The sequence below is a fragment of the Nothobranchius furzeri genome, chromosome 12, assembly GCF_043380555.1.
Source record: "Nothobranchius furzeri strain GRZ-AD chromosome 12, NfurGRZ-RIMD1, whole genome shotgun sequence".
Classification (NCBI taxonomy): domain Eukaryota; kingdom Metazoa; phylum Chordata; class Actinopteri; order Cyprinodontiformes; family Nothobranchiidae; genus Nothobranchius; species Nothobranchius furzeri.
In genome coordinates, this window is record NC_091752.1 from 4,974,182 (window position 1) to 5,000,161 (window position 25,980).

Genomic DNA, 25,980 nt, shown 5'->3' on the forward strand with positions numbered 1-25,980 from the left:
ATTTGGCTAGAATCTGAGGTTGGATACGTAAGATTTTCAGCATGCAAAATCAATGCAGTGTCTCTGATGTTACAAATACAATAAGATAAGCTAAACCTATATTAAACATTAAAACGCAGAAGCATACTTGTGTTTATTTGAACTAGCCAAACTGCTCACGGTCATTTTGAAGCAACACGGTGACTTTAACTTGTAGCAAAACACTTGGAATACTAAACAGCTGTTATGGAGTGTTTATCCTTCATGCAGTTCAAAGAGTATACGCATCTTCTTCAACTAATGAGCACAAATCTACATTGTTTTAAGAGGTGGGTAAAAGTGCAAGGTACAGGGTTTATATTGTCATCAACAAAAATGACATGCTGCCAACAGAAGGTTTCTTTTTAGCTGTCGATCTTCCAAACAAAGTTTTATGTACTCTACAGTTTAACAGCATCTTATTTACATCTCTACTGCAAAATACAGATTTTACCTTCCAAAAAGGTCAAAGTTTTGGCTTTTTTAGCCTGCACACCTGGAAATAAGTGCCTGCTCTGCAGGCTGAATGAATTTGGCTTTATTTACAAAATGAAACGAAACATATTTCAGATCCCACCTTGGTGACTATTCAGTCTATGTCTACTAGAGAACAATGTTGGCATTTAATTACAAGGATTCTGCTGAACTCAGTATAATAGATTCTGTGATATGACTTGTGTGAGAAAAATAAGACGCTCACTGCACTCCAGCTTCTACGGTCCCTAAAGGTCCCAGAGCCTTGTTATTTTGAGGTTTTTGTATGAGCCCTCCTTGATCACAGGAGTCAAAAATAATCTGCTGACAGAGCATCCATCCATCCATCTTCCGCTTATCTGGAGTCAGGTCGCAGAGGCAGCAGCCTAAGCACATGCCCCCCCCTGCAAAACGCTGGCCACCCCTGATGCCACCCTAAAGCTTGGTTTATGCTTGACGCATTCACTTTCCGCGCGGTGATGCGGCTCGCGGCTGGAACGCGCTTCACAACTCGCAGCGTTTATGGTTTGTGCGGCTCGTCTCTGCGGTGAGCCATTATTCTCCCAAACTGTAGGGGGCAGCATGGAGCTCTACAGCATGCACCCAACACTACACCATAGTAGAAGTAGAAATCACTGTTTACAACATGGCATTTCAGCATTTTTAACAGCGTTCTCGTCTTTTCCGACAGTGCGAGCTATTTCTCTCCAAGAATTATTGACAACATGTTGATCACGGTGATCTCTGAGAGCTGAATCATACAAATGTCTGTATTTACGAACCTCTGCCGTGCCGGTCCGCCATGTTTTTCCGCGTCCAACCGTTCGCGTGGTTAGAAATTTTCCGAGGTGCGCGTTGCGGAAATCTTGGGCCGTGCGGAGACGCGGTGGAGGGGCGTGGTTGTTAAAATGACGCAACTTTTCCGCGCGGAGCCGTGCGGACCTCGCGGACGCGTCAAGCATAAACCAACCTTAAAACTCAGGCAGTAAAACATCTATGACATGTTAACAATAAAAACACAAGTTTTAAAAGCTATAGGAAGAAGAAGAAAGTATAATTTATATAGCGCCTCTCAAGATAAAAATCACGAGGCGCTTCACAAAAACAAAAAATGTAAAAATATAAAAAATAATTTAGAAAATTATTAAAAATATATATTTTTATGAGCAAAAATAGACAATTGTGATTAAAAAATGTTAAGAAAGAGAGAGTGAATAGGAAAGAGGGAAATCAGTGGATTCTGAGGGACGGGGAATAGGTAGAGAGAGTAGAACAAGGAGAGGGTGATGAAGGTCACACCAAAACCACCTTGATGAATTTTCAGCTGCTTTTTAAAGGAGACCACTGAGTCCACTGATCTCAGGCTCAGGGGGAGAGAGTTCCAGAGTCTGGGGGCCACAGCAGCAAATGATCTGTCACCTTTGACCTTTAGCCTGGTGCTGCACAACCTGTAGACTTTGATCACTGGACCTCAGGGACCTGCTGGGGGTGTAGGGACTAAGAAGATCACCAATGTAAGATGGTGCTTGTCCATGTAAGGCCCTATCGACCAGAACAGGATCATATTTACATGTGTCCATGTGTCTGCTCTGTCTTCTCCATCCCCAATGAGTTGTGGAGGATGGCTGCTTATACTGAGCCAGGATCCTCTGGAGGTTTCTTCCAGTTAAAAGGGAGTTTTCCTCTCCACTGTCGCTGCATGCTTGCTTAGTATGAGGATTGCTGTAATTTGCTGGGTTCCTTATATAGGAAACTATTTTCTGATTGGCTTGATGAACTGACCTGTATTGTAATGTTTATTATGTGATGTGCCTTGAGACGACTCTTGTCGTGATTTGGCGCTATATAAATAAACTTTATTTTAATTGAATCTTGAAATGAACCCTGAAGTTGACTAGCAGCCAGTGAAGCTGCAGGAGAAGCGGGGTGATGTGGGTGTGTTTGGAGGACTTGGTCAGAAGCCGAGCACAGGCGTTCTGAAACCTATAGGGTCAGGGAGGTTCTGCTCAGACACGTGAAAAGAGAGTTACAGTAGTCTAAATGTGAGGAGATGAAGGTGTGGAGAACTGTCTCAAGTTCAGAGCGGGACTCAGCTTAGCAATGTTCCTGAGATGGAGGAAGGAAGAGCGAACAAGAGAACTGACATGAGAATCCAGGGTGAGAGCTGGGTCAAAGGTCACGCCAAGATTCCTGACGGAAGGTTTGGTATGAGAAGCAAGCTGACCAAGAGAGTCTCTGACTTTGGGAGATAAATGTCGTAAGCCAAGCCACTGGGCTATCTCAACTTTCCACAGAACTGAGTGCAGGAGGGAGGGGGGGGGGGGGGTCAGTAGGGCTGGAGGTCAGAGGTTACCACACAGAGAGGAGCTTCGCTCAGGCTCGAATCATGTTATCAGCGAGTATGCCCCATGTCTCCTCTCAACAGTAAACTAGGGATGCTCCAATCCGATCACGTGATTGGAAATCGGTACCATTGTGTGTTTTTGAAAGGATCGGAATCAGGATAAATAAATCGGATTTAACCTCTTAAAACAACAAACGTGACTTTTTTAATTAATCTTGATATAGATATTTTCTAATTGATAGAAAATGGCTTAGTTTTTATTTCAATAAGTCCCTCTGCATCAATAATATTTTTTTCTTGTATGAAAACACAGTAATGTCAAACAATTTACAGCAGGCAAGGACTCAGACACCAAGTGCCGCTGTTAGCGAGCCTGCTAACACAGAGCTAATGTGTTTCCTCAGGAGATCTAAAATATCTGCAGCTTGGTGTATTTTAAACTGGACGGCAAAGGCAGAGCTACAGACACATGTGTGCATAGTGGGCATTCAGTATGCTGGAAAGGAAACGGCTCCATGATTCGCCGCCTTCAAACAAGCTTTCGCTGTCGGCTTTTCCCTTTGGGCATCAAAGCAAATCACCGATCTCCATTAATTCCCAGTTTAGCTCTAACAGTCACAGTGAAGTCAGACAAAAACGTGGAGCCAGCCGTCAGAGAAAGTTACGCTAATGAACAAAGAGAAATTGCCAACAGACCGCAAAACATCAGGGTTTCTAGTTCTGCAGCGCCGGAGCTGCGTGCTGGACCTACAGGTGTTATGCAGAGAAAAGTTACCCTGCCTACCGAAGGCTTGCTTGTTTGAGGGAGTTAACTTGAAATAAGAGCAACGCTGCTACTTTTAAGTATATTCACAATATAAACAAGTATTTTATTGATGTACTCCCTAAATAAATGAATGTGAAACTTATATGACAATTTTGATGTTTTCTTCTTAGTCTAATGCTTTCCTGATTTTTTCCCCCTTCTTTTCTTATTTTAATGCTTTGCTAAAAGTTTTTTCTTTTGTTCTTCTTATTTAATGTTTTTCTGAAAACTATCATATCGGGACTCATTATCGACAGAAACTCTAAATAAAATGACTGTGAATCAGATCGGGAGCAAAAAACCCTGATCGGAATATAACAAAACTATTGAATATCATTATATAAGATAAAAGGACATATTCACACTGAAGCTCAAATGTCGGAGTGAATGTAGCACAGCTACAAGTGCCGGTCTTGAGCCACGTAGGCCCAGGAAGGAGAGTCAGGTGGAAGACTGGAGATTAGAAGTTGGTTTTGTGCAAAAGAATATGTGACGTCCAGCGATGGTCAGTTTCACCTACAGATTGTCCTACATGCCACCGGTCATCTGACATAAAGTCCATTCTCTAAAGTGGATTTTACATCCTAGCTTCCAACAAACCCAGAAGGATACTGCAGCCCTGTTGACATTTCAGGAGGAACAAGATGTCAGGCTGTGTTCCCAAACAAAGCCTTCTTTTGATATCACCGCAGGATTGCTCACTCTCTGAATAAAGCCACTATTTTCAGCTCATATGACTTAATCAATCGTGAAATGAAATGAACAACAATGGTTGATGAATAATAATAATGTCTTGATTAATCTGTGCTTGAATTACTGAAGTTTGAAATGAATTTTATTATTAAGTTGAAAGATTTATATACATGGTGATCAGTAATGTTTGATATGACAAGTGAATCATTATCTACACTCAGACGCAAGGTTCATTAGAGATAAATTAAAGTTAAGTTAAACGTCATGACACATAGATATTCTCTTAGCCACAAATCAGAGCATCCTGTATCTGAAAGAAGGCGTGATGTTCTGAGGTTTGTTGTTAACACCCCTTTACATGGCACGTCCCGGTTGGCCAAGAAATCATAATATGAGAATATTAGAACAGAGCTCACTTGACGGTGAGTCAGTTCTAGAGAAAGCTACGGACAGGCCAACCGGAGTGAACCCTCTTTAACCCAGAGCATTTTTGACAAGCTGTCAAAAACCCTGCTACACGCTGACGCTGACACAGCAAACGGTTCCTGCAGAACAACGCTGATACAGTTCCGACTCCCTAAGTCCTTCTAGACACAGACAATTTCATCTATCTGTTGTGACGCGAAAACATCTCTGGACTGGAGCGTCGGTGCTGCGGTTAATCTACCAAACCTCGGTGCCCAGCGGTCATCCGACCTCCCTGACCTCCTGATCCGCAAAGAGGGTCTCCAAAGAAAGGGTGAGGTATACAGTACACACAGATTGCGTCTGATGTGGTTTTGATAAGAACCAACTTCATAGTTTAATGCAAACCAAATTCCTTTCGCTCAGAACTCAGTTCTTCTAGATACAAGGTTCTGGTAAACACACACCATTAAATCACCACACATCACATCCCATCCCCTTAGATTCATCCATCACAGTAGCCTTGGTTAACTTGTCATGTTTTTATTTGTTTAGAAATAAATTTCTTATCTTTTATAAACCTGACTTTGCCTGAATTGAGATGAAGTGTGTTGATCCCTGGAAAAGGCAAAGAATCCTAGAATCTTCTGATTAAACATCCAAAGACCAATAAGATGTGATATTCTATATTTATATAGAATATCAACTCTGATTGGTCAGAAGTAAAGGTAATATATTAAGCTTAAACGGAACAACATTTACCGTCTACAACTAGGACAATAAATATCCCAGTAAGTAAAATAAGCTTAAATAAGCTTTGCTGACAATAATGTTACCAGCACTGGGTGGAGCTAGCATAAATCATTTGGTTGCAGGTGAATACTTCAATGTCAGTGTCTGCCAGGCTGACCGCATTTATGTTGTTGAATATTGTGGAGTTTTATGGTGGGATAATGAGTCAGTCAGTTATGTTCAACCCAGCTGCAGTGTCACCAACAATCTGGGGGGAAAAAATCCGAGCAACAGGTCAAAAACTCACACTCTCCGAACCTCCTCAGCATTTCTGCACGTGCACATTTGTTGTCACGCGGATGTGAGTTCTCAACCGTCCAAAAACTGAGTCCTGAACGCCTCCCAGATGCAGAGTTCTCAAGCCTGACACAATGAGTGAGAGATGCGCTTATTTTCCTGAGAAAATTTGTTAAATAAATCATTAAACCTTCTGGTTTTTTCCTGATAAATTTACAATAATTACGTTATTTGGCAGGACTGAATCTGGCTGAGAGAAAGAGAGCGATGGACCTGTGTGTAGCTGGCCCAATGGTCGTGTCTCAGATCAGACACAGCGGCGCGCACAAAAGAAACCGAAAACAAGTGTATGTGATGTCTGGAGATGGGTTTGGGTTATTCCAGGTTTGGGTTTAGTTTCTGGGCTCGTTGAGAGCTGAGCTGAGCGGCAGCAGAGATCTGATCTCTGATCAGTCTCTGCTCTTCAGGGACACGGAGGAGATTACAGGACAGTGAGAGCTCTGGATGAGAGAACAGATGAATATTAACAAATAAAGGACACGAGGGGATAATAGAAGTAAAAAAGATCCTCATCCTGTGCACAGCTTCCTTCTGATTTTTCTTTATTTTTATTTTCTTTCTTTCCAGGCATTTAGCAACCTCCTCCAAAATAGATGCACATTTTAAACAAAGGGCATTAATATAATGCTTGAAAGGGATGGGGAAGAAGACTTTCCACCCCGTTTACACATAACATTTTCATATAATAAGGATAAAAATTACAATTTACCTGTTCTGACCTAATATTAGTTAAATTAACATATTTCAAGATTAACCAATCTGGTGTAGTTATATTGAGTATAACATTGAATACTAACCATGGCAACAAATAATACCAGTACCGGTGACACTGACAATATTCACAAGTGTTTTATTATTAATATTATTATCAGCAACAAAAACAAACGTTCAACCTTTTTATTAGAAGTTTATTACTTTTTAATGCTTTAGTATTGTCTGCATTAAACAGAATGCTTCAACACATTTCTCTAATTCAGATAATGAGACCATTGGGTTCAAACAGAATAACAAACCAGGCCAGACATTTCATTTCTCTTGATTTTTAAAAATTATTTCATTGATATTTTTAGGTTTTAAAGCTCACTTATTTCAGTTGTTAGCTGAAAAATATTAAAATAATTACAATTGAACAAAAAGTTTAAATGCACTAGAATGCTGGAAATTTACTTCATCTAAAGTGCACCATCCCTAATTTTTTATGCTTCTGACAGCCCTGAACTTAAGTTTCTTTTCTGAAAAATCCTGACTTTACAATGTCAGAGAATATCCCATTTTTAATAAATAAACTTGAAAAATTTATAAAAATTCATACATAATTATGAGTAAATCTGCACTGCACATTGGTATTGTGCTTTTATTTTAGTTTATAGTAGCCCAATAGATTGTAATTAATGCTTGTAGTTTTGTTTAAAAAAAAATTTCTTTCAGGGTTATGGGCCATTTACTTGTGCCACCCTTGTTCAAATTTGTGTCGGTATCGTGCCACCCACCCCCCACCAAAAATCTTAGGCACGCCCCTGTTTTCAACATTTTTTGGGGATATTTCCAGAGATTAATGGTAAAAAAAAAATACACATTGTCACTTTAGGTTTACCAGAAATAGTGATCAGAAATAAGATCTGTTGCTTTAGCAAACTATGAAAGTTAAGAGCTCTTAACCATAAACCAATGTTGTTCTGACAACTGCCTCAATAGGCAAAAAAATCTTCCTTTCTCTGATATTTTTTGATATCATGCTCTGGAACTGAAGGTGGTACCCCACGGTGGTTGTTTCTTGACTTTAGATTCACAAATGTGTCTTTTTCCTGTGTCTTTGAGTTCTTTTACCAAAGTTTAGTTCATCATTGTAAGGGTAAGGTCTTTTAAAACAGCTGTTAAATGTTAGTTGATATTGTACAGCGGACAGCAGTGGCTCAGGAGGTAGAGTAATCAGAAGGTTGCGGGTTTGATCCCAGCTCTGACCAGAGAATGCTGCTGTTATGTCCCTGGGCAAGACGCTTAACCCACCTTGCCTGCTGGTGGTGGTCGGTGGCGCCTGTGTTTGGCAGCCTCGCCTCTGTCATTGCGTCCCAGGGCAGCTGTGGCTACATCGTAGCTCATCCCCACCAGGGTGTGAAATTGTGTGTGAATGAGTGAATGACTGATTGTGTTGTAAAGCACCTTGGGGAGGTTGTAGAACCCTAAGAAGGTGCTATACGAATACAGGCCATTTATCATTTACCATTGTCACTTGAGAATGGGCTAATGAAAACCAATAATGTGAAATGTGTAGCTGCTAATGTTTCAGTAACCCTAACTCTCACAATCATTGTGAATGCACGAGTGGCCTCAAAACTCTGGAAACAGAACTAAAATGGACACACTCTGTTACGCAATTTGGTTTACAAACAGCTTCATCAAAGAGTTGAATTTCTTCTCACAAAAAGAGAGAGTCCCACCCGGGGCCCCTCGTGAGTCCAAAAAAAGCTACAGGATCTGATGTAGAGGGGATTCTCGAGATCCCCCTGGACTCAGTAACGGGTGTAGAAGCACCCCACGTTTACCCCCTCAAACTCGTCCACCAGAGCTCAAAAAGGGAGAGGGTGAACGGTGCTCTCCAGGGGGCCTATGAAAGTTGGTAAAATTTAATCCTGGAGTGAGAATGCCAGAATTCATCTAGTAGCAAAAGGAGAAAACAAAAAAGCTTAAATGGCCAAAGCAACAGGCCCAGATAATCAGAGCAAAAAGAAGCGCTGCCTTCAGAATTAACCGGAAGAAATTAACAGTTACTACACAACCCAAGACAAGTCCAGAACTTACTAAGGACCAAACCCCCCCTTAAAACACCCCAGAACCCTCCAGGAGAATCCAGGGACTGGAATACAGTTCCCCCTCGAACCTGTTGCCTCCACAACCTCACAGAAGTAAGAGAATCGACGGATGATGAAAATTTCTAATAGTTTTGTATTTTCTAAATGATTTATTTGCTTATTTGAAAGATAATTTTAATCCTCAGTAATTATTTGATTAAAAGAAGGCATCTGGGTGTTTAGATGAAACACTGAAAAGGCCCGTTTTAATCCTCCGTTTCTCTCTGTTGCTCTATATCTCTCAACAGCATGAGTCTCCTTTTCGTTTTCCATTAACAGTAGCTCTCAGAGGGAGAGGAGGGCGATTCTTGCAGTGCACTTCAGATAAGACACAGCAGGGAACGCTCTTCATCCCTCTTGAACTGTCTCTCCACTTAAGATTCTTCTCCCCTGTGGAAATGGCCCCCATTTATTCAAAACCTACAAAGCGCTGTCAAGACATATATGCAGGAATATGAGCCATGACTAACCAATTGGCTTTTGCAATTGTGACGGAATAGATGGTGACACATACGGCGCTTCACAACTTGCTTGGAGTGGTGTGCAGCTCAGCAGCCACTGGTCTTGCCAATCTTTGCTCGGTGTTTATTGTGCACCTTATTTATGGATGTGGAACCGGGTTCTCTCGTAGGTTAATAAAAACAACAGGATTCAGTGCCTTGTATTTTGCGCCTGATCACCCACAATAATTTCACACAAGTCCAATCAATGGCTGGATGGCAACTCAGATGGAAGTCACTAAAGTCAGATGGAACGCTGTCTGCGTGATCCCGTTTTGATCTACGATGAGCTTCATCTTGAGATGCTGCACTGCTCTCTACACTTGGGGACTGTTGACATGCAGACAAATAATTATGACAAACTGACAGCCCAATTTAGCGTCAAATTCACTATGATTCTAAGTTTTTTGACCTTTATTATCCCAAGTGAAAATGGGAAGATGGGGTGTCGTATTGTTTGAAATGACAGGTCAGGGGTTTTAAAATAGCTTCTCAAGCATCGTCTGAACAAAATAAAGCCTGTTGCCTTCTAAAGCATGAGTTCCCAACCACCGTGGAAAGAATAGCACAATTCTGTGGACAAGGCCACACAAGACACAACAAATATTTAAATAATCTGTAAATAGATGCTTTTTTACGTTGGTCTGCAGTGTTTTGCTTGCTTCGTCCAACTTTTCTGCACTTGTACACAGGGTCCGAAATTAACACTCGCCACTCGCCAAATGCGAGTAAATTGCTCCATTTGGCGAGTAAATTTTTGAGCTCTACCTGCCACCTGGCGAGTAAATGTTTGCACCAAATTAGTTATGTTTATCAGTCATCTAACACGGATTTCTGATACTCCTCCCGCCTGCATGCAACTTACACAAACGTACGCAAAACGTGAACGCCGCATCCAACGTCATTTCCACCTATCCCATTCAATCAGTTTATCAAGTTAGCCGTTAGCTTCGTGTTAAAACTAGCGGTGAAATGTGGCGGTTTTTAACTGGAGTCAGCCAGCCTTACAAAAGAAAACTCGTCGAACTGGAAGAAAAACCACCAGGACCAGTGGCAACCAGAAGATTTTGTGAAAAGTGGCGAACTGGAGATGGCGGAGTCGTGAGACAATGGCTACATTATGACGGCCACGTAGCGTTGCTGCCTTTCACAGACAACTGTCCCTCGGCATTCTTCAAATATCCAAAAAATGCCCATACTTCCGACTTTGTCTTCTTTGAGGGATAATAAATGTCCCAAGTGCCGTCTCCTTTGGCCATTATTTCAGCTTTAGCTTAAAGAAAGTTTTGGTCGTAAACAACAAAGTGTGCATGTGCCGCCGGCAACTTCTAGCAGATGATACGGTGGCTGGTAAGGGTCACCGCGCCTACACCGCAGCCACGGTAATCCACCGAGATAATATATGTATTTTTTTTAAACAAGACGGTTATTATTTATTGTCAACTTTTTTACCGGGGTTTACTGCTACACCGGTTACCGTGACAACCCTAGGACACACTTTCAGATATTCTCATGGTGCAGCTGTGTTCTCCAGAGATCAAGGACTATGACCCAAATGAGGCTGTAATGCTTTGGCACAAAGACGGTGTCAGAAGCAGGAGGCCAGACTTCATGGACAGAGAAAACAAGGAGTTTGACTAGATTTCAATGAAAGAGTTCATAAAAACGCCTCTAAAAATAAATAAATAAATAGTAAAAATGACAAAAGAGTTGTTTTCCTTATTAATTGATGTTTTAATTATTTTGTCACTCTGTTTGGAATCAACATAATATAGAATAACATGCTTTAGGTGGATCTAAATCATTTAGAATTTTGGCCGGTAAAAAATATGCTTGGCCGGTAGATTTTCATCATCTACCAGCCAACTTGGCCGGTGAGTAAAAAATTTAATTTCGGACCCTGCTTGTACACACTGGCTTGTAAACCTCAAACTTTGACGGAGAACTTGAAAGGTGGGACCAACCCAGTAATGAAATGGCAGAAAACTCCAAAACTAGCTAGAAAAATAAAATCGCTTTTACCACGAATCCTCCACTTCAATTACAATAGAGCTCCATTGCAACCAAGGGGGAATCTCCGGTTGACTAAAGTAACCAACCCGAACCCCCGTTATCCACTAGGGCCTGGAACCAGAAAGGAGGAAGTTCCCATTGAATCCCAAGCCAAAAAAAGTTTAAAAAGCCAACTTTGAAGCAGAAATGAACATGTTTACAGCCTGGTGCAAAAAAAAAATGTTTACAAGCATTACAACTCTAAGGGAGCTAATTTTTTTTAACTCATCTATTTTGTTGTAATTAATGCTTCAAATTTTGAATTGTTGGGGGGGGGGGGGGGGTGTCATTTTTATTGACAGGTTTCTGATGAGCTGCCAAGCAGATGGTTAGTGGCTCTGTCCTCCCCCTCACAGCCTCCCTCCTAAATATTTTTGTATTTTCCGCGAGAGGCAAAATGCGGCCAAGATGGCAGTGGTGGGAACCAGCCAATGGGCTTCAATTCAGCTCTTCAGAAATCTGCAGGTGACGGCATCGAGGGTCCGTTCATCTTATATATACAAACTTTTGCAAGAGGTGATTCGTATGTTTCTATTTTATCCTATATATTATGACTGGCTGTCCAGCAAAGTAAGAAATGAACCAATGGGAGTATATAATCCAAAGTAGTGGTTCTCAACCCTGGACCTGGGGGGCTGGTATGCAGCAGGTTTTAGTGGTTTCTCTGCTCCAACACACTTGATTCAGTGGTTTAATCACCTGTGCAGCAGCTCATCAAGCTCTGCAGAAGCCGGTTAATTCAGGGTATCTGCAGGTTTAAGGGAGCCAAATTTAAGACTTTTTAAGACCTTTTTTAAGGCCACTTTGACCAAATTTAAGCTTGTCGTCGTCTTCCTCCGCTTATCCGGGTCCGGGTCGCGGTGGCAGCATCCCAACTAGGGAGCACCAGACCGTCCTCTCCCCGGCCACCTCCACCAGCTCCTCCGGCAGGACCCCAAGGCGTTCCCGGACCAGATTGGAGATGTAACCTCTCCAACGTGTCCTGGGTCGACCCGGGGGCCTCCTGCCGGCAGGACATGCCCGAAACACCTCCCCAGGGAGGCGTCCTGGAGGCATCCTGACCAGATGCCCAAACCACCTCAACTGACTCCTTTCGATCCAGATCCAAATTTAAGCTATTTTTAAAATTAATTTTAAGCTATAATTTCCAGCTATTGCCTGGAACCGGTGCTAACTACGTCGCGAACGTGGGATTAGCCATCCAATTACCATTAAACTTGCACTTCTCCATGGCGCAAGCTCCCTCTAGCTTAACCAGCTAACGTGCTCATCTAAAAATGGTTCCCTTTCACAACCAACTGAACGTGTACGGTTCCGCTTACGCCAACATCGTACACAAAAAATGCTGAAATTCACGAAAATGTCATAGAAATAAAATAATCTAGTTTTGGGGTCTTTGGTAATTTAAGACCTTTGGAAACTGTATTTAAGGATTATTTGTCATTTTTAAGGATTTTCAAGGCCTTAAATTTGGAAAAGTAAATTTAAGACTTTTTAAGACTTCTTAAGGACCCGCGGATGCCCTGTTAATTGCCTGTTGATTGAAATCAGGTGCACTGGAACAGGGTTAGAACTAAAAGGTGCTGGATATGAATTCAGTGCCACTGAGTCACACTGACACGTCCTGTGAGAGGTGGTCTTATGGGTTTTACATCAACACTCTGAATCTCATTTTGATAACTTTGATAACTACGGTCCCTCCAAACGCGGCAGATCAAAACAGGCGTTTCTGTGTGTGCACATAAAAAAGTGTGACACTTAGTTCTGGAAGGCATTTGGGAGGTATTAGTGACTCACCGTTTTACAGGTTTCTGTTCAGAGTGATAGAACCTGGCATGCTTTAGGGAATGGTAAATGATACAATCCCATCAATGACTTTCTCAGCACAAACATGCTCTCACTTAGCAACGACCTATGCGCCTCCTCGACATCAAAGCAACGCCGATACCCTAGACACCCACACCACACCCAGACGTGGAAACATATATGGAATTGTGCACGCAAACAAGAAAAAGCTGTCATATTTAAATATTTCCCCCAGAGTTTGATTCATTTTTCATGCCCTTTAATTTGTTTATGTGCTACGGTGTTGTACTGGAGGATGAAGGATACCAAATTTCTAATGAGCCGGCAACTTGACGAGCATAATAAATACATCAAGTATGTGCCTCTTAGATGTTTGTTCCTGTGTTTATTTTTGTGGCATTGAGCAATCAGCATTCAACTCCTTTTGTTAGCATTTATTAAATATTCATTCATTCATTTATTTTTGTGCACTGCTTCATCCAGTAAGGGTCAACGGGAGGGGGCGTTTATCTGTAGCAGTGACCGGATGAGAGAAGGGGACAGGCTGATTAGGCCTCCTGTCCATCACAGAGATGACCATCTCACCTAGGGGTGATTCAGGCTAGAGCCCTGCACTGAAGCCCTAGGCCCTCGGGTCGGTCCGGCCCTAGAGAGCTAGTATTCAGCATGTTTTAGAGATTTATCTGCTTCAACACACCTGGTTTTAATCAGCAACAAATAGCTGAGCTGCTTAACAGCTAATCTAACCTGTTAAAGCAGGAAAAGCACTGAAACTTGCTGAATAGTAGTTGTCCAGGAGCCCTGGGCTCAAGTTAGTCTGCTGCGTAGAAAGTTATGAAAACACCCCATGAGAAAAGTATTCTGTATTGTGTTCATTTATGTTACACAATCCCAAACAGCCCACTAAAACTGCCCTGATTTCATTATTTATTTACTGATACCAGCTGCTCTCTTGGTCATGGGTGATCCTCTGGTGTCTGCAGCTGGTCTCCTCTGGTGGTGTGGTCAGGATCAGGAGCTTCCGGAAGAATGTGCCTTTCAATGACTCTTTCCCCCTTATTTGTTATATTAATTAAATAAATCTCAATTTATATATTTCCTGTTTTTGTTCATGTCCATAAATACTTAAACATGCTTGAAATTAAAATGAGATTTTGACAGTGAGGTGCTAGTTTAATTCATCACAATAGAGCTAGTTAAACATGCAACAATGTGATAATCAATGTAATTTATAAATATCCATTAACATATAAAAACTGGAATCAAAATGAGATATTTGGCAGCACAAAAAACTTGTCAAACACAATATTTATTATAATTGTAGGCAGACAGGAGACAGAGCTGATGGAGGTTCTCAGTCATCGAAGGATGGCTGAAGGCTTTCCAGGAACAGGAGATGTGGTGTTGTCTCTTCTCTCTCTATTCTGCCAGATGATCTGATAGGTTACAGGTGTGTGAGGACATCCTCATGCTGTCATAACCAGATGACAGGAGTTATCAGGTGATCAGCCAGGCTAATGAGATGCAGAAAGAAAACAAATCCAGGACAGTGTACAATATGTGGTGTTGCTCACCTTATGTGCTCTTATAGAGTATTAATGTGTGCCTGCCTCATGGTGTAGAGTCCATATTTTGCTGAGTGTCCTGCAATAATGCAGGTTATTAGTTAATTTACGTTTGATAGCAAAAACAAAATATTTAATGTAAAAGTTATTTACCAGTTGAATCAGCTCACACGTCATCACCAAGTGTCACAGGGCCAGAATCAGTAGCCTCCTTCATGATGTCATCATGTAATCACATACGTTTATTTAATTGTTAATATCTTGAAAATTCTGAAATGTTTTAATTTTTTACCTTGAACAGTTCACTGAGCTTGCACTGTCACTGAGGTGGAAGCTGGAATCAACAGCAGACACCTCACATCTTGGTCTTTTCAGGGGTGTGGACGCTGCTCTGGGCCTTTCTGGAAGATGAATTTCCATCATGATCCCCGTGTCACAAGACACACTGAGGCTGTGAGCTCTAAACTGGGTGACTATGTAAAAAACAAAGAAGCAGCACATTTATAAATGTTTAAAAGAGCATAAAATCACGTGTAACAATAATCTGTAAAACAAATAAAAACTAGAAGGTGATAAAAAGTTTACATAGACGATTATTAAAGATAATTCACCTTTGCTACGCCGGTAAGGCTTCACATCAGCCTGGACAAGTGCATTCTTGCAGACAACTAAATCAGTCACTGACAGCCAGTGTCTTGGGTAGATTTAGCCTGAAAAAAATAATAGAAGCACATTGTTGTTGGAGTTTATAAAGTCAGATAATATACAAAAGAAACTGTCCTATATAGGCGCTTTATAACATTTATTATAACGTAAATGTCAGTCACATATGATGTGGAGAGCCTGAAATGTGACCTCCTGAACAGAATTCCTTACAGAACCGGGTCACGCTTTGGTGCAAAGCTGGATTTCACGCTGTAATGCTGTCTGTCAGCTAGTGCTGCTTTAGTTAGAGCCACTGTTAGCAGAATTACCGACTGACACAAAAACAACCCGAATTTTCTCCGAGCCTGACAGTAATAGTCATGTGGACCATTTCGTCGGCCAGGGCTTCGAGATATGTTCCGATTCGCCGCTGATTCTAACCTCACATCCCGTTCCACATTTTATGAACTTGACAAATCAGCCCGAAGGCAGTGCAGGCTGATATTAGCTAAATGAAATGAACCACGTCTCTAACTTTGCATTTAGGCAGGGAATTGTCTTTAGAAGATGTTAAAATTTTTATTTAGCTTACTCACCTCAGACTGGAGCCCGCCATGGTGGGGGAGCAGAGTCGGTGAGCTGCATTTAAATCGTGGAAGAGCCACGGTGGGCACAGCCTCCCTCTTCAAACGGAGACGTGCAGAATAACCCAGATCAAACTCCATCATGTTGGCGAAGGAATCACGGGTAAAATGCTGGTTGCAAACTACAGCACCAGGCGGGAGCTGACTGTTTTCCAGACACCGATAGCGCGCAATCACTGGCGCCTAATTTCTAAGTCCAGCGGAAAGGAGTGCAACCCCACACAGCCCCCGCAACCCACTACACTACACCTTCTCACCATACTAACACGATATGGAACACTAAACCCAAACTCCTTTCCTAATAACACTAACAGCTAAACACTAACTAAACTACAATATCCAACAGCCAAGTTAACACTAAATAAGTATTTATAACACTAAAATCTATGGTAAAGATTAGGATATGCTAATGCTATATGCTAATGCTGAACTACCGCTAACCGTCCTACACTCGCTTGCAAATCCAACTCCCATCTCGCCACAAGGCGTGGCCGAGACGCTCGATGCTTTTATAACTTTGACACAGAGCTGCTACGTAGTACTCTACTGGTTTACGTAGTATCTTTCTCTTTAGCCATTGGCTAAAATTTATTCAAAATGACTCAACCTCTATGTTTTAAGCTGAAGGTGGCGCTATGCTGTGGTATTTAGGCAGAATTTTTAATTTTTAAAGAAAATGTACCAAAATGCTAAAATAATGAATACACACATTTAAAACACTATTAGACACTCATTTATACAGTTTATCAGCAAAAAAAATTTAATTTAGACGTTACTTGCTCTTTAAATGATGGTATTCTCCGTTTCTTTCTCTGGTTTGTAATATGGGATGAACCCTTTCTCTGTTTTTTTATATATATATAATAAAATCAGAAGTAAGATTTCCCATAACTCTAGCAGCACCATGTGAAACATCATATCTACCGCTTTTTAAACTCTGAACCGCTTAAATAACCTTAATTCCCTCCAACCTGACACAGCCAATCAAAACAACGGAAGATTCGATTTCGCCATGGAACAGAACGCGTCGACAGCTTTGCCGCTGGACGCTGCCGCGGATCGCCTCCCGTATGTCGGGTAATAAAAGTGACAGCGACGAATTTCGCTGATTGCGGTCGTTTGTTGCCTCCCGTGTGTCAAGCCCATAATTCTGTGCAATGTATGTACATGTTTATGTTTATTTTGTGTGTAGTTGTACATATATCAGATAGCCAGAACTATTTTTATCTGCTGTAAACATGTGCAGTGTTGTATTGGGTTGTGCCACACATTGACTTTTATCATTTATACAAGTGTTTATTTCAGAAAAATACTAAAGTTTGTTATGGTTTTTACCAACAATGAAGATTTTAAAGAGCTATTAACTGAAAACTTGGCACACGTTTGATCCTTTAAAGTATAATACAACTCACCGGTCCTCAGAGGTGCACAGTTTTTCAAATACTCATCTGTCTCTGTTGGCATACATTAAGAACAGACATTTCCACAGAATAGCTGGAAAATGGATTAAACACTTAAAATACAAGAAATGTGAGCTCCTTAGAATCCAAATAACAGGAAAAAATAAAGGTTTGTAATGCATTTAATTTCTTTCCATCTTTGGTCAGTTTTTCTAAAGCTACCTCTTCGTACCATTGAATCTTTTTATTTTCCATTTGGCATCTCGCCAAACAAACTTGAACTTCTTGGGTGCCAATGTCAAATTAGTTTTAATAACTCTAATATAAAAAATTCCTTCCATGGTCACAGGCGGTCTTATTATCCACAAATGTGCTACTACTTCACCACTTAGGATGAGTGCTTATGAGAACCAGGGTCGACTGTACTCTGGTGTTTAATCCTGACCTCTGTTATCCAGTATGCTACATAATTAGAATAACAGTGTTTCCTCCTCCCTTTCTCATCTGAAGCCTTTTGCAAGATGCTGAGTCAGTCCTTTGGCTAGAACTCAATCAATGGCTGTTGAGTCATCTTTGCCATTGTTTTTGATTCATTCGTATTGAACACAAATGTTATTTGTGGTGCTAATTTGGTAGAGGAACTCTAGAGATTGAGTCTGCACATTGACAGGATTAATTAGGACTTTTTGATTTTAAAATGTTAATGAAATTCTTTTCCGCAGCTCTAAAGATTCCTCCTTTAAACCACTGAAAGGTTTTACTCTTATGGGATTTAGTTATACGCTTGACTCATTCTTGCGCATTCTCACTACAGAATTCTGTTGAACTTATTTTTCAGGATACCCGAGTGGGTACTTCCATATTCATGGTGAATGCCACCGATCCAGACCAGGGAACCGGGGGCAGCGTTCTCTTCTCCTTCCAGCCATCTACTCCTTTCTTTTCTATCGACGGAGCGCGAGGCATCGTCACTGTCACCAGAGGTCTAGACTATGAGACAACCACAGCCTACCAGTTGACTGTCAATGCCACGGTCGGTACACAGAATATTGTTTATGCTATAAACGTATCAGTCGGGCTTCTGAATAAAGTTTGTGTTTTTGCTTTTTCTAGGATCAAGATAAAGTAAGACCTCTATCCCAGCTCGCCAACTTGGCAATCGCCATCCTTGATGTCCAGGACATGGACCCTATTTTCACTAATTTGCCCTACAGCACCAACATACTGGAGAACACTCCTCTGGTGGGTGACTTCTTACCTGATAACATATTTTAACAAAACTGTGTAAAGTTGTCCTGTTTCCTTCAGCTCCATCAGTATACACACTTCTCTTTGTTTGGCAAGCCATCCTATATAAAATATAGTCTGGCCATGACCATGACCCATAGAGAGAGCTCGACCGTTGTCTTTCAAACTCTCTCCGCATGCTGTTGGACAGCAAACAACTTGATGAACTCACCGGTGCAGATGTCAGTCATCGTAGCAGTCCACCATACTCCGTCAAAGAAAACGCAAATCCATCCTTTTTCTGAATAAACTTAAGTATCTCCATCTGCTCTTAACTAAATATTCCAAAGTTGATGCCAAGGCCTTTTCAAACGAGCCAACGCCATCTTAGTTTTTTTTTTTTTTTTTTTACTGTCTAGATTTCTTGGCTACACTTTTCTATTCCAAAGGGTTCAAATGAAGGCAACTGGACTTATTTGGTTTCTTGAAGATGTTTCGCTTCTCATCCGAGGAGCTTTGTCAGTTCTGACTGGAATATGGGAGAGTCAAGCTTAAAAGCTGTCTATTGTTATTTAATGAGCTGAAACTGCTCTGGGTACCCCGGGATGGAGAGATGGGGTACCCAGAGTAGTTTCGGCTCGTTAAATAACAACAGACAGCTACAGCTTTTAAGCTTGACTCTCCCATATTCCAGTCAGAACTGACAAAGCTCCTCAGATGAGAAACAAAACATCTTCAAGAAACCAAAGAAGTCCAGCTGCCTTCATTTGAACTCTTTGGATTACCATGACTTGAATGACTGAGTTCACCAGCATACACTTTTCTATGATTATTATCTAAATTCATGGAGAGGAGGTTTTGTTGACTTGGTCTGTTTTTGTGTTTTTCTGTCCATTGGTTGTGGGTTTTATAAACCACTGGTTGAATTGTGTTGAATCAGTGAATAAATATCAGCTGATACCACAACTACATGACTTAAAAACCAAAAGAGATTTACAAATATTGAGTTAAAATTTGGTGTCATGTAAGATGATGGGGGATGTTCACTCCTCCAAGTGATGCTAGGCTTTGGTGTAATGAGAGAAGACTGGTTAAACCAGATTTAGATATTTCCTTTTCAGGTTTACACAAAGAACTCGAAGCCTTGGTACCTACATTCAGTGCTGCAGATGTGGCAAACTGTAATTACAGGTGGAAATTTACACTCGTCTGGAGGAAGTTAGGCTTCCAGCAAAGCTCACTTGGGAAACCTGTGAACTGCATGAATAGCTAAGCAGTGAGGCCTCACAATGACCTCACCTCAGTCGTTATTGTGGGTAGTTGTAATGACCATCGAATGCAGTGTCTGTTTCCATGTTCACTTTTATTCTCACTCCTTCGTCTCAGCCCCTTAACTCAGTACTCAGGTGGCTAATGGTCCAGCTATCGATGTTTCCACTTGCTGAGGAGGAATTATACACTGGGGCAAAATACTGTCTGGCCCTATTTCTATTTCGTACTCTTTCTATCACTCCATTTCATTCTGTCTCTCCTTCAGTCGCTCGCTCAATCCAGCTCGGCTCACACAGCCACTTGCTTATCCGTCGTCCCCAGCTCAATCGCGCTGTAGTAGAAATGTCAAGTGCTACATTTGCATGCATATTAACGGGGCATGACGGAGTCTCCCTGACTCTCTGATTCATCAACTGTCACCAGGAAGGTCACAACAGGAGTGGGAGGAAGAAGAGCTGGGGTAAGTGCGAAGGTCTAGGAACGTTTTAAAAAGCTGGTATAGAAAAAGCGATGTAGAAATAAACTGATGGGATGGTTACTAGGGATGGAGACATTTTTGAGTGGATTCCAGATTTTTCAGCAGCTGGATGTTAATCCGCCATGATACTGCCTTAAAGAGCTCCTGCCTCTAACAGAAGGGGGCAGTGTGTAATCCTGTTACAGGGACTATATAAGAGAAGGTCATGGCACCTGCTCATCTAATGTCTGGAATATGTTGCTGACTCCTTTTGACTGTTTAACAGGATTAAAACCAGTCCCCCCACAGAACCCTCCCCCCCACTCATCTTCTCTTTTTAGTATTTCATTACCCGGTTTGAACCTTTTAAGGGTTTTTCTTCTCCAACAGGCTTTAAATCAGGGGTAGAAATCTCCGGTCTTGAACCCTTTTCAGATAGACATTCTGGAATATGTGTGGACAATTCAGTCCGGTTTTTAACCAGAACTGTGTTTCCAGACTCACCACTTTTGTACCGGAACTTGTCCTTTTGACTGCCTTCACACAGCAGGGAAAAGTTCCAGATGTCTGGGGGGAGGATCAGACTTATGTTGAGCATAATTCTGCGCACACGAAGACACATAAGAGACCTGGATGATGAAGCTCAATGGTTAAAGGAATCACGGAAGCGGTGTGAAGCGGTGTGAAGCGCTCCGTCGCGCGTCTAGACGGTACAGTAGGAGGCGAGCCGCATGCTACAGGAGCGAGCTATCTAGGTGCGCACAGCGTCCCCCGGTCCCCTCCTCATCCCCCTCCTCCCTGTCCGGAACTCTACCTCACCAGTCTGAAGCAGCCACCTTGTCCGTAACAAGTCCGGACCTGTTACTAGGGGCGTCGTCCGGTTAAATTATGGAAAACGTTATCCGGGTGTTTGCATTCGGACACAAAGGTCTTACGGACAGAGTCCTGAACATTTCCATTTTTCATGGCCTGTCTGAAGGGGGCTCTAGAGAGCCGCTATCCAGCACGTTTTAGGGGTTTCTCTCCTTCAACACACCTGATTTTAATCTGCAGGTGATTAACAGGCTTCTGCACAGCTTGATGAACTGCTGAATTAAAAATCTGTGGAATTAAAAATCCAGGAAGTTGTTCCTAATTACAATCAGCAGTTTTATAATCATTTCATACTCTTCAAATCAGTAGATGGATTTTTTGATTTTAACAAATAAAACAAAAAAGTCCTAATTCTAATACACCCAGGCCCCCAATAAGTATATTAATCCTACATGGGTCTTAAAATTTTAGTGTTGTACCTGAGGTCAAATCTCTAATGGGCAAAAATGAACTGTGCAACTGTAATTTTTTTTCTGGGTGGGGGGTAACTGCTCAAGGACTGGGCTACCTGTGAGCGTTTTGGAATGGCAACGGGGCCAATGAGGCCTCACACTGCCCATTGGGAAAAGTAAGAATGATGCACGCTTTCACGTCCGCTTCCTAAAGTCTCCAAAAACACTAAGATTTGTTGCAAGTCTCCTCAGAAGAGTTGGTTTGAAAAGGGGTCTGAAAACCAACTAAATAGCATAACTTTTAGACACGCTAACGCTCGGGTGCAAACAGTTATTTTTTTATTAGTGTTGCCTGAATGGGTGTGGCTGCTCCAGAAGGCAGGCTGTGGTGAACTCTACCAATAAAAAGAGAGGAATCCCACTACTGCACAGAAATGTGTTGCATTAACTTAAAATAGAAAAGTCATCTGTTTTTCTGAACTAAAGTTGCACTCGAAAATGTGCAAAACAAGCTAGCTTTTAAACACAAACACGGTCACAGAAGTCTTACCCTTCCTGTCGGCTATCATCCCTAAGCCAACAACATTGACAGAAGAAATGAGATACCACTAACCAGTCTAATCTAGCTCCAAACGTCTTTTGTTATTTGTGACTTCCAATGGTGGTTTTCTTTTTGGGATGTTAGTTTGTCCTAAAGTTGATATTCTCTGATGTCATTGAGTGGAGAACCTCTCACACCAGTGGTGTTCTGTTGCTAAATACACTAGTGCAGTGCTTCCCAAACTTATTTAGCCGCGCACCCCCTTCTATGTCCCGACCATGTCGACGCACCCCCCAGCCCCCACATCAGGGCATGGCTATATATATATATATATATATATATATATATATATATATCAGACGTCAAGCTAAACAGACAGGGTTAAAAAAATTCCCCATCACTTTCATTTTTTAAATAGTAATTAATAAACATTCGATACCATTATGATTTCCTTTGATTTAATTTTAAATAAATATTTAGAGTGCCCAGGTAGAACATCAACAATGCGATTTAACGGTTTTCTTAAAGTAGGAACGTTTAACCTGTGCGGCCAGAGCGCTCTCCTTCCTTCTGCTCTGCGTAAACCTGAGCTGATCACCTACTTGTGCGTAATCAAATGTCTAAAGGGGAAAAGATGGAAAAGCCATGAGGTTCACTTTTGCCTCAGACCGACTTGCTGTTTTATGGTGTGGCTGAATCTGCGATCCGCTGCCACGCGGACTGGAATAACAAATGCTGCAACAGGGGTTGTAGTCATGTTCGGAGTCACTGGCTGGAGCGGACCCGACTTTAATACGTCATCCCAAAATAGAAGCTAATATCTTAATTTGACCTGGAATGAAAAATGTTATAAAACCTCTTAAACGTTTTTATCACAGAGGAGGCAGCACTCATTTCTGGGGCGCCGGAGTTTGCGCAGCGTGCGCTCTTATTGAATCTGCGTGTGTGTGTGTGTGCGCGCGCGGCACAGCTCCATGAGCCGCTCCAGTCACCGCGCCTCGTTATTGGCGCTATTTAAACCAATGTTGTAAAATGACTTCTGCCCAGCCCAGATGTGCTCACATGTGCACCCGTGAGCCGTGGTTCCGCTGGAACACGTCTGACCTCTGACAGACGCACTCTGAACTTCAGATCTTCAGCGCGCTGTTAATAGCCTGAATGGGAATCATTTCTTGTTATTTAGTTACATCCACAATGTTCTGTGTGTGCGGTTTACAATGTCAGAACACCTGCATGAGACAGGTGTTAATTACAATCTGCCAGAATGACTCGCCACCTTCAGATTCCTCCGACATCGTTAAAAATGATCAAATACGGAACATATCGGCGTGCGCAGGCCAGAGTGCTGAAGCTCGGCGCATTATTATTATGAAGCTAGGGCACATGTGGAGGACACACACGTGCGCGCAAAAATATACTTGTTTTCAATTATATTTATTGTGCCCACTTACATTTTCTTAGGCCCACCCACAAACGAGTTTCTGGCTACGCTAATGGTGACATATGACAGACTTCTCTGAGCTCCGCAGCCATTACACTTTTCACCTCGCGCACCCCCTAGCGGCAGCTCGCGCACCCCCGGGGGTGCGCGCACCACACTTTGGGAATCCCTGCACAAGTGCATAATGAGTGGAGGACCCAGCGAAGTGTGAAAGAGTGACGGTTCTGTGAGACATATGACCCTACGGTTATTTTTTTTTTCTGTCTACGATATATTTATAGCTACTATGTTAGAATGTTATTATGAGGCATGAAACAATCTTTTAAGCTAGCTTATTTTGCAGACTTTTCTAGTAGCTTTAATGGGATGATATCAATTCAAAACTGAATTTTTTGCCAGGGTTTTTACAGGATGATGTACTGTGCCTGTAGGCATTATGAACTGGCTAAAGGGGGTTTTCCATTAAAACCACCTCACCACGACTCACATTCCTTCAATTGGTAAATAGCCTGTATTTGTAAAGCGCCTTCTTAGGGTTCTACAACCCCCCTGAGATGCTTCACAGCACAATGAGTCATCCATCCGTTCACACACACATTCACACGCTGGTGGGGATGAGCTACGGTGTAGCCACAGCTGCCCTGGGGCGCAGTTATGGAGGCGAGTCCTGCCGAACACCGGCGCCACCGGACCCTCCGACCACCGCCAGCAGGTAAGGCGGGTTAAGTACAACCTTCCGATTACTGGACAACCTGCTCTACCTCCTGAGCTATGATTGGCTGGGGGGTGGAGTGTCTGGTTGTTCCAAAGTTTTCCACCTGCTGCTTCCCTTCTCGCAGCCTTTTCCAGGTTTAGAGTTTGACAAAAAGTCAACAAGTGAGCACAATGGGCAACATCATCACCATAGTTGTGGTTTTGTATGACTAACGGATCACTTTGCACTATGACAGCCCACTAGAGCCGTTTCTCAGTTGTAATGGAAAAACACCCCGAACGGTTTTTAGCTGAGTCCCATCAAGCTGCGTTCAGCAATGGAAAAAAGTTACTTTTACTTTGTTTCGGAATGGAAACACAGTCAAAAACTATGTTGATTGGATTATTACTAGTTTATCAAATTAGCAGAGACCCAAGGAATTTGCACCCGTTCATGCGGGAAGCCTCGTCCGGATGTGGCTGCGTACTCTAGCATCAGTTGGCAGAGGTTTATTTATTTGTTATCTTATGAGTTCTGAAAAACAGAGCTTTTAATTTTCTTTCAAGTGAATGCAAACTGCTTCCGTACTATTGGACCACTGTATTGCTCCAAGTTTGAGTCGGCCATAACTAGAACGTCCTGGCCCACTTTAGCTCCATTTAAAACGGCCAGCAGCACTGCCGGACAAGTGATGACCCACTAGCGTGTCATTTACAGCTTACACGGTTTAGGGGTGACGAGAGACGAGGTGGCATCGTTAGTGGTCAGCTCACGACTTTTACACATCAGACATGATTTTCTGTCACATCTCGTCCCACAAACATTCGTTTATTCACACAAACTCATTTGGGGGGGGGGGGTTAATAATCCACTTTCTTACAGTCTGTTTATTTTTTTCACTCTTCTTTGTACTCTTGAGCCGATCAACCTGTCATCTAGGGAAAAGTTTGTCAAGCAACTAGAAATATATATTTTTTATTTTTAGAAAGGAGAAAGTCTGAGGTTTTTAACTGTTGTTGCTGTCAATCTATGCTTGAAGTGACACTAAAGCCCCTTCCAGGACAAACACACAGTTTGCCTGTCAAATCAATGAGAAGGAGACCGAAGGAGAGAGGGTGGGGGTAATGCACTGTATAGCAAGGATGGAGGGATGAAGGGTGTGTGCGTGTGTGTGCGTGTGCATGTGTGTAAGAGGGAGGGATTGTGTCTTTTGATGGATGATTGAACATATTCCACTCGTATGGACAGCTGGAGAATATTGCTCACATTACTTCAGCATCACTTCTTTTTTTTCTTGTACATCTTCATATTCTGTATTTTTCCCTACATTTTTCTGATGGGTGTGTGTGTGTTCATGTACGGGTGTGTGTGTGTGTGTCTCCTCCTCGGGTGGTGCATGGTTAGAATCAGTCTCTTTAAAATGCTTGTAATTGATTCTGCTGTAATTGTTGGGTGACAGGAGATGCTTTGGCAGAAATGGAGCACAAACTTGTCTTAGACACAATTTGCGGGATCAATGGGAGGCAGCCCCCTTTGGGTGTCTGTGAGAGGGCTGACAGGGGAGAGCGTAAGGGGGGGAGAGAGAGGAATGGGCTTTCACAGCAGCACAGGGGGTTTTAAGCATCGCCACCGTGTCTGATTGAAGCATGGAGGCTGAGAGTGCAGCAGATCAAAGACGTTTCAAATAGCTTTCTTTCTCTCTTTTCTTATAAAGCTGTGATTTTTTTCCCAAGTACCAGTCTTATTGGCACAGCAGGAGAGTTTTTGAACAATGAAAGTAGAAATAAACAGCAA

General features: G+C 42.1%; 1 protein-coding gene across 2 annotated transcripts in view; it reads left to right on the forward strand.

The window, feature by feature from the left end:
• cdh23 (cadherin-related 23) overlaps positions 1-25,980 on the forward strand; it is a 405,629-nt gene that overhangs the window by 169,384 nt on the left and 210,265 nt on the right. For both annotated transcript variants that reach the window (XM_070542163.1, XM_015943881.3), the window contains exons 7-8: positions 18,128-18,322; positions 18,403-18,531. In XM_070542163.1, the coding sequence (XP_070398264.1) occupies positions 18,128-18,322; positions 18,403-18,531 (324 nt within the window). The remainder of the gene's footprint in view (positions 1-18,127; positions 18,323-18,402; positions 18,532-25,980) is intronic.